General features: G+C 37.3%; 1 protein-coding gene across 1 annotated transcript; it reads left to right on the top strand.

Annotated features, from left to right (window-relative positions):
* Positions 1–422: 422 nt before the first annotated feature.
* On the top strand, positions 423–6,651 carry LOC147539302 (uncharacterized). The gene is made up of 14 exons (XM_086642469.1): positions 423–457; positions 630–1,380; positions 2,826–2,984; positions 3,093–3,305; positions 3,397–3,501; positions 3,641–3,757; positions 3,953–4,222; positions 4,453–4,615; positions 4,730–4,807; positions 4,912–5,012; positions 5,161–5,331; positions 5,418–5,492; positions 5,656–5,763; positions 6,166–6,651. The coding sequence occupies exons 2-14, from the start codon at positions 967–969 to the stop codon at positions 6,502–6,504; spliced, it is 2,313 nt and encodes a 770-aa protein (XP_086498595.1). The 5' UTR covers positions 423–457; positions 630–966; the 3' UTR covers positions 6,505–6,651.
* Positions 6,652–9,754: the final 3,103 nt, after the last annotated feature.

The raw sequence follows: 9,754 nt of genomic DNA on the forward strand, positions 1-9,754 counted from the left end.
TTTATGACATGTCTGATTTGGTGATCAGAGCAGCCAAGTCAGAAAATCAGAGCAAAATCTAACTCTTTTCTCGCCCCAAATAGATTTTTTTGAGTTCCAATTATATATTCGGACTTTGGAGTGAGCGTCAACTCACTACACCAAAAGGGGTGAAGTGGATACAGACTTCTAGTGTCATCGTCTCATACTTGGTATGTAAGGAGGTGTTCTGAAAAGGCGTTGAGTGGAAGTTAACATTTAACAAATAGTACTTGTACAATCACTGAACCACCATGTGTCTGCATTTGAGTTGACTACTGGTTTGCTAAATAATCAAAAGAGAAATGTTGTATCGGGCAAAGTATTTGAGCACACTCTCGACCTACTCAATCTGAGCTCGATGAGTAGAAAAAGTGTCCACTTAATTTGGGGCCGGTGAAACTGCATTGAAAGTTTAGATTAAGTCTTCCAAATACCTGTGTTTGCAGTTGAGTCTCTCTGGCTAGTCTCCTGATCATCTGAGAGATAAGCGAAAACTATTTTTTCGACATCAGACACGATATAGACTTCTAGTGTCATTATCTCATAAGAGGTAATATAGGGAGGTGTTGTGAACCCACATGGAGTGGAATTTAACGTTTAACAAATAGAACTTCTACAATCACCATGTTTCTCCATTTGAGTTGACTACTGGTCCGCTAAATAGTCAAAAAACAGAGACTATTATGTACCAGAGACGTATAGAGCCGTTGCTCTCTCTCTTTCTCTCTCTCTAGAAAATCCACACATACACACTCTCTCTCTCCCTATATTACTTCCTGTAAGCATCTCCGAAACGCCTAAACCCCATTACTCAAGCAAACATTTCCATAAACAGATTTCATCCTCTCTCTCTCTCTCTCTCTCTTTAACTTCAAACTTTCCTTCCAAAAACTATTCAAACCCTAGTTTTCTATCTGCAAATACTAGATAGATAGCTCTTCAATCATGACTGAAGCTTTAGTTAGTTCTATTGAAGAAGGACTAAAAATTGCTAAACGTATAAACTTAGGAAAAGATCAATCAATTTTACCACCACCACTAATTTCTTCAATGGATAAACAATCAACTTCTTCTTCTTCTTCTTCTTCTTCTTGTTATATTCCAAAATCTCCAATGGTTTATGCTGTAATTTCTGATCCTTCTATTGTTGATAATCCTGATCTTCATAGTTATCAACCTCATGTTCATGGAAAATGTGATCCTCCAGCTTTAATTCCTCTTCAAATGAATGAGATTTTAATGGAGATTGATTGTTACTTAGATACTGCCTTTATATCAGTTACTGGATCTTGGAGACTTCATTGTTTGATGAGAAATCGAAGTTGTATTTGCAGATTAGTAGTCCCAATTGGAGAACAAGTAAGTTACAATTGAAAAAGGTTCAATCTTTTCCTTTTTTTTATTGGATTATGTAATTGCTGAAATTAAGTTTCTAATTAGGTTAAAATTTTATGAAATTTGAAACCCAGAAAGTTCAATTTTTCTTTTTAAATTTTGTTCATTATTTGTCTTATTCTTGCTCTCTTCAATTTTTCATCCCTTCAATTATATAGTTGAGATGGTAAAAGATCAACATTTTTGGATTTTCTACCAATCTAATTTTTAGCTACTCCTATTCTAACACCTCATTTACACTAGAACTTGATCTACATGAAGATGCCCACCCTTACAAAAAATGGGTTCTACATTTTTTATGTATTGATACTATTATTGTTACACCTTATTTACACTAGACTTGGTCCACATGAAGATGACATTGCATTATTACACAAAATGGGGCTATTGGGTCATATTCTTGTGGCCCAAAAATCGGGTGTAAGCGGAGTGTCGTAGAAAGTTGGGTGTAACATGTATAGAAAAATAACTTGGGTGGAACATGTAAAAATAAGTGGAAATGTCTTATCAAATTTGTCCATTTGTGGTGTGTTACACGAAGACTTCGACTTCGACTTCGTTAAGCTTAAAAGATTACCCTATGTGTGCTTTTTGATCATATTGGAGATGATTCAATTGATGATTTTTCTCATGGACTCAAAACAGTCTGAAGTGCTCGGTCAAACAAGAAGTGGTCTCATGTTCATCAATAGTTCCCCTCAGTGGTATGTTGGATGCTGGAACGTACGAACTCCACAGAGCTTTGGCTCTGATACAACGTAAACAACCACTTGCTTGAAAGTCTCAACCTATTAGATCAAGGAGTAGTATATATCAGTTACAATGCATATGTTGGTCCAACAAAGAGGGTACTCATGTTCACTTGTACCCTACGGAATGTTTGTGACTCCATGAGCACTGAATTGGTTAGGCCAGAAAGATATATGGAAGCTTGCCAAGGAACGAGCTTGTAAGAACACTGGAAACTAATTATGATCTACTACATGTTGTTGCAGGTTTTAGTTTTAGTTCTAGTGTTTTGAGTTCGTGTTTTTAATGTTAAGTACTCTTGTCGTAGACTTGCACGGTTTTTCTCTTGAATTAAACCACTTCAGTTATTTGACTTTTGTATCTTTCCCGTTTGACTTAGATGCCATAGGTCTTGTAACCACTTGGATGCAATATATGTAAAACTGAAATGTGTAGGAATGATGTACTCTTAGTTTGTACCTTGAGTCCTTTCAAGTTGGATAGATTTAACAAAGTATTACAGATTCATTTGTATCATTTGGTGCATGATAGATTGGTGATGTGGAAAAGACTAGCCTGACAAAAGAGTTCATCACTCTTAATTTCAATTCACCTCCTTCTCAGGGCTTCCGGACTTGCTTATTACTTGTTTCTGAAAAAACCCTTGATTTGGCTAACAGGGTTCAGTTCTAGGTGTCGAGGTCAATGCCAGTGGAACACCCTATACGACTCAGCTGATCACGATGGAAGATAAAATCGATGCTCGGAAATCAGCTAAAGCCCAAGCTGAGGGTGGAGGTTACTTGGAACCACATATATTCACTATAACAATTCCAAAGGTATTTGCTCACCATTTCTGAACTAAATTTGAGATTAGATATTATATCATCGTTAACTTTCCTCTCTCATTGTCTAACATATCTATGTTCCCACTTTATATTCACAAGGTTGATGGAGGATCCAATCTTTCAGTTAAAGTCAGTTGGTCTCAGAAACTATTATATAATATGAATCAATTCTCCCTAAATGTACCGTTTAAGTTTCCGGAGTTTGTCAATCCCCCTGGAAAGGGAATATCAAAAAGAGAAAAGATTAAGTTGAATGTAAATTCTGGTCCTGGAACTGAAGTGTTATGTGTGACAGCTAGTCATACTTTGAAGGTCAGTCTCATCTATGTTTTTTATGAACATTTTTGAAGTTTGAACTACTATTCTCTAAATTAATCAACTCGAGTATGTGTGGAGTGTTCAGAATATAAAGCAGGAAGTGGGAAGATTAACAGGCTTGCACGAATCAGACGCTGTTACATGGTCGGATAAGGACTTCAGTTTTTCATATTCTATCAGTTGCGAAGTGGTTAGTTGCTTTACGCTTTTGCTGTATATATAGATACAGAGGATGTGTGTTGATCGGTTCTTCATTTGTTTGAGAAGTAAACCATTTTCGTCTAATATCAACTAAGCATATTTTCTTGGGTTCTCTAAATATTTTGCAGGTTTCTTCGGGTGATATATTGGGTGGGTTGCTCGTACACTCTCCATCCATGGAAGATTTTGACCAAAGGGAGATTTTCTGCTTCTACCTTTTCCCTGGCAACAAGCAGAGTGAAAAGGTATCAGTAATTAGTTTTGGTCATTTCGACCCGCAATCTGAAGTTCCTATCGGGTAGAAGAGGACTCTTAAGTGAATTATTAGAAATTATGTCGTTAGAGTTCCAAACTTCTTTTTGCTTAATATTTAGTAAGAATAGTATGAAGGTTATATATATAATGATTTTCACCCTTACCTTATTCTTGTAAACTGATAGCTATTCAGGAGGGAAGTGGTATTCCTTATTGATCTAAGTGGAAGCATGAGAGGAAGTCCACTCGAAAGTGTGAAGAAAGCTATCTCTGAAGCTCTATTGAAACTAAATCCTGAGGATACTTTTAGCATAATAGCTTTCAATGGAGAAACGTTCATATTCTCATCGTCACTGGAAATTGCAACGGAAGAGAGAATTCAAAAAGCTACTCAATGGATGCAGATAAACTTTGTTGCAGTTGGTGGAACAAACATTTTACAGCCCCTAACTCAGGTAAAAATCTTCATTTACTTAGTTTGTTATGATGAATAATCCCCATCCTTTTGCTCTCTCGAATTAATATTTCGATGGATTGAAGTCCATATTGGGAAACATATTACTGCTTGACATGGATAGTAAAATTTACAAATAACTCTTAGCCTGAAGCCACTGACAACGTTATGTAGGTTTGAACTCCGAAGAGAATAGCTTGTGATCTTTTTCTAACTTAAGTCCTACTTCAGGCAATGGAGATTCTATCTAAATCGTCTGATTCGAATTCAATACCTCACATTTTTCTCATCACTGATGGAACTGTTGAAGATGAAAGACATATATGTGATCTTGTACGAAATCAAGTGACAAATTCAGGATCTAAATTTCCACGCGTTTCCACTTTTGGCATAGGTAAATGTTTTCGGGTTTTTGTTTGATTTTTTGTATTCTCTCCGATATGAACACTGGATAAATAAACTATCTACTTTTTTTATTCGATCAAATCGTTTTCTTTTCATTTTCTAGGTACATATTGTAACCATTATTTCTTACAAATGCTTGCGTTAATTGGAAAAGGTCATTATGATGCTGCATATAGCCCAGGTTAGTCCGTTCTTTCATAATACATTAGTCCTCTATTTGTTTCTTGTTGACCTTAGAAGAATCAGTTTGAAAGTTTTTTATCAAGCATGTTCCTATTTCACCAGATTCCATTGACATTCGATTTCAAAGACTATATACTATGGCTTCCTCGTCTGTTCTTGCAAACATAAACATTGATCAATTGGATAAACTATATGCAAATGAGGTTTGCTTCTCCCAACCCCTGTGATAATTATACAATCTTATGGATAAGAGATTTCATGAAGTTATTGCCGAATTTTTGTTTTATTCTACTTTATCTCGTCCAGCTTCTTCCATGATTTATAATGTTTTTCATCTTTTATTTCGTGTAGATTTATCCTCGCTATATCCCGGACCTTTCCTCTGGAGGCCCATTGATTGTATCAGGGAGATATAGAGGGGAATTTCCTGACTCTCTTGAAGTTAGTGGTCTCTTAGCAGATATGAGCAACTTCACTATAGACTTGAAAGTGCAAAGAGCAAAAGAAATTCCTCTTGACAAAGTAAGTTGCTTGTCGAAGCCGCCCATTATTAGCAAGAACCATTTCTTGATCGTCGATTTACTTGGTCTTCTTTACTTCTCTAATAGGTAGTTGCAAAAAAACAAGTTACGCTATTAACAGCTGAAGCATGGTTTTCAGAGAGTAAAGAACTTGAGGAAAAGGTCTGCAGATACGTATCTTCTATTATAGTTTGTAGATCGATGAGCTCATATAAGAAATGCGTTGTTATTAAATACCAAATTCTGATTTCTCTCGAATATAAGTACAGTATATATAAATATAATGCCTGTGTTTGAGCAGAAGACTTACTTTTATCTCCTCCAGGTGGCAAAGATTAGCTTACAAAGTGGTATTCCATCTGAATACACTCGTATGATCTTACACGAGTCAGAAAGTAGGAAGCAAGGCTCTGAATCAGTTAGACCAAAGGAGGTATGTGTTTCTGATAACGATAGAAGCTGTATTTATGAGTGAACATAATGTCCTCATTCTTCTCTTATTCTTTTCCATCTTATAATTAAATCTATTCAACAAGTCTGACCAGGCAACCTATAAATCTCAGAATAGGAATACAACCGTTGACATATAATGTTGGCATTTAGGTTAAACACAAATTCCATTAACCTAGAGTTGACTTTTAGAGTCTTAAGATGATAATGCGCAAGAATACGGAAGATGTACGTACAATCTCACATTTACTGGTGCCACTACTAGTTTCCCTTTTCTATTACATTTTGTGACCTATGTGGCCGAGAATTCACCTTCGCATTTGCCATCCTTGAGATTGATGATCAATAATCGTGTATGACACATTAATGAATTAAGTCGATCCAGGTCTCGTACGATCTACAAAAGTTGGTAGACTCGAAGGGACGAAAACTAATCTTGTTGAGAAGTTTGGGCTACGGCTTTGGCAACTTTACTGCAACAACAGAAAACAAACCTCCAAGATTTGGAGAGCCATTGTTGATTGATTCTTCAGAAGACCCAATTTTAAAGGCAGCTACAAGTTGTTGTTCGAAGTTATGCGATAATTGCTGCTGTTTTTGCTGTATCAAGACTTTTTCTCGGATAAACGACCAATGTGCCATCGCTCTTACTCAACTCTGCACAGCTTTATCTTGTTTTGGTTGTTTAAGTTGTTGTGCAGATTTGTGTTGTGACAATTGTTGATCATATAATCTTTAATTTGTTAAAATAATATATCGTTTGAGTAAAAAAACTGGTCTATAAGATTTGTGTTTGGTTATTTCGTGAAGAATTCTACGTAGAAGAGTGTAAGTAAATTATATCCTAATCTTTGGTGTTGTTTGACTATTATGTCGAAGTTCTTTATACTTTCCTTTTCTTTTTTAATTAGCCTAAAGACCACTCAAATACATCTAATATGGTCAATGACACACTTATACTTATCGACTATAAGGTCGGGAGTGTCAATGGGTTGGTTCCAGATTCGACAGAAATACTCAGAACCAATCTTAAAAATCATGAGTCGGTTCTTCTTATAGTTGTTGCAGGTTCAAACCCATAAATATGTGACATAGATAGCTTCGAATAATATTGACTCTCAAATTTGTGAAATTCATGTGTGTTGAATAGAAACTGGTGTAGGTAGTCGTACTTTAAATATACACATTTGGCTCAAGGCGTATGTGGAAAATAAACCTCGCTAAAGTTTCTTACGGGTTGGTCATATGTAGTGGCCACAAGAGTTTCAAAGTCTTGGCTTCTAAGATCATCTTTAGGGAAAAACTAAATCTAGAAAAATTTGAAGTTTTCAATATGACATAGTAAAGAAAAAGAAATTTTTGCAATGAAACATTCTAAGATCATCTTAAAGGTCTCTAATTTTCATTTTTTGAGTTGAAACAAATAGAGCCCCTCCAATTTCCAAAAAAAAAAAACAAAAAATAGAGCCCCTCCCTTCCCTTTAAAAAAATAAATGTATTTCAGATACTAAAATAGTTGTAGAGTTTTGCATTGGAATAACAAAAATAGATAAAGGATTCTCATTCTACATGTTGGAGAAACCAATTGGAAGTATGTTTTTCTAGAAATGTCCACAATCTAGAGTGTAGAAACCAACTTGGTAACCACTCCAACAAAAAATTGTTGACTAGAATTGTTAGAAATTTTTTTACGGAAGACGGTACGAGTTTTCTATGAGATCATGTGTGTGTATCTAGCACATATTCAGGGCGGTGTGGTGCGGGTGTGAGCCGTGCACCCACACCACGCCCCCACCACCATGGGCCCATTTTTAAAACTTTTTTTTTAGTGACATTTGGATCTTCTATACCTAACTAATAATAAATGCTTGGAATCTAGACGATAGAATTTTAGAAGCTTAGTTGGTAAGTACTGTGTACTACACCTACGTGATCAACTGTTTGTTTGTTTCAGTTCCCCCTGCAGCATTTAGATTCTTTTCTTTAGTAATAGCTTAACTCCTGATACATGTTAGATCTTCGATCTTGTTAAACATTGAGGGAATGGACGAAAGGCCCAAAATAAGAGCCCAGTCCATCAATGTCTGAAATTGTAAAGCAGGTCCAACGTGTCAGAAGCCTATATAAAACTATCGAAACACCCTTGAGCTTTTATCAAATTTACGAATGCTGCCACTCAAATTTGTCCGGGAAACGCGAAAATTTCAGAAAATTTCGGAAGTTCCGTGCGTCATGAAGTGAGTTGATTGATGTGACACTAAAATGTCACATTTGGAGAGCCTAACTTAGACTAATTATTCCTTTTCGAGTGTTATCAATAATATTTTATGTGTTTTTCATGTTAGGTACCTATTTTGGAGATAGACATGAAAATCGGAATAAAGAGAACGAATTGTCACTATCATTTCATGTGCCGAAAATGAGAGGAAATGACTTCAAGCAAATCAAATTACAAATGGAGGCAATGATGAGTCCGACGGTGAAAACGGAAGTCAATTCCGAGTTCGGACGGAAAAGATATGAAAGAAAGAAGCCAAGGTCTTTATTTGAAGGCACTCTCCTTTGTTTCTAATTTGAAGTCAAGTCAAGCCCAAAGACAAGCCAAAAGCCCACAAAGAAAAAGAAGAAGAAAGAAAGATGTAGAGATTTTATGGGCACCCTTCTTTATGGTCCAAGTCAAAATAGCCTTATGGGTTTGACTAAGTCAAGGGACCCTAGGGTTTGACTAGTAAACACAAGTTGGGAAACACTATTCATCATCTTCAAGCTTGGGAAAGAAAGGGAGAGAAAGAAAGAGGCAAGAGGCTAGGGTTTGGTGTTCTTGAAGAGCTAGAAAGAGAGCTTGAGGAGAGGCCAAGAGAGAAGAAGGTGAAGGGGGCCGGCCAAGCTTAGGCCGGCCAGCACTAAGGCCGGCCAAAGCTTGGCCGGAACAGCAGCTCGGGCTGCACGGGAAGCCACAGCAGCACGGGACAGCAGCTGCTCCGGCATAGGAACAGCTCGGGAGCTTCAAGGATCAAGGTGCGTGCGCGGGAGGCTACAGCAGCACGGCCAGAACAGCAACTGTCCGGGTAGCAGCAGCTTCTCGGTTTCACGGGTGTAGCTACACGAGCAGCTCGGGACGGCATATGCTGTGCACGGGAGACGCGACCTGCAGCTCGGACCTTGCATGGGATGTGCGGCTGCGGCTCGGATTAGCTATTTTGGCCGGGAACTCCATGATTTTGGCCGGATCTTGAAGCTTCTTTTGCCGGATTTTTCATGGTGTTCCGGCCACTTTCTTGGCCGGAAACCTTAGGGCTTTTACTCCCCATCATCTTGGCTAGCTTCCCATGTAGTTTGATTTGATTTTGAGCAAGAAATTTCTAGAGAGAGAAAGCTAGGGTTAGCTTTAATGGAGGTTGTGTTCTAAATGGAGAAGATGATGGTGGTCGCTATGGGGACTCCAGAAATTGCTAAGGGGAGATCGGCTGCAACTAAAAACTCATATTTTCCGACGATCTTAGCCTCGAACCACATCGAAAAAGGGGGATTCTCTCACCATTTCCTTTCCATTTCTTATTCAATCACCATGTTTAGCTAACTTTAGTTTGTCGATTATATGAGATGAAATGTGATGAATTCGTGACTATGTCTAATATGATTTGATGTTTTGATTATAAATTGATGTTCATTTATTTCGATTATCGTTTTGATCGTATTTTCATGTGTCTTGTCAAGCACTTCGCATAGTTAATAGACGAACGAAGTATTCGATATCGATCGTAGTCTAAGTCATAATTTCATGTGTCTTGTCATGCACTTCACATAGTTAGGCGACTAGACGACACTTTCGATGACTCGGGATTAACCGATTTAGACGTTTGTTTGACTAAGTATGATCTCCGGATATACATAGTACTTAGAGACATCTACTTTAGGAGTCGAATATCGATTGTATTTCGACACATTAGATTGGATCATACGTAGTCATAGAT

The sequence above is a fragment of the Eschscholzia californica genome, unplaced genomic scaffold (genome assembly GCF_041429995.1).
Source record: "Eschscholzia californica isolate CP2 unplaced genomic scaffold, dmEscCali1.0.p SCAF_5, whole genome shotgun sequence".
In the NCBI taxonomy this organism is placed as follows: Eukaryota; Viridiplantae; Streptophyta; class Magnoliopsida; order Ranunculales; family Papaveraceae; genus Eschscholzia; species Eschscholzia californica.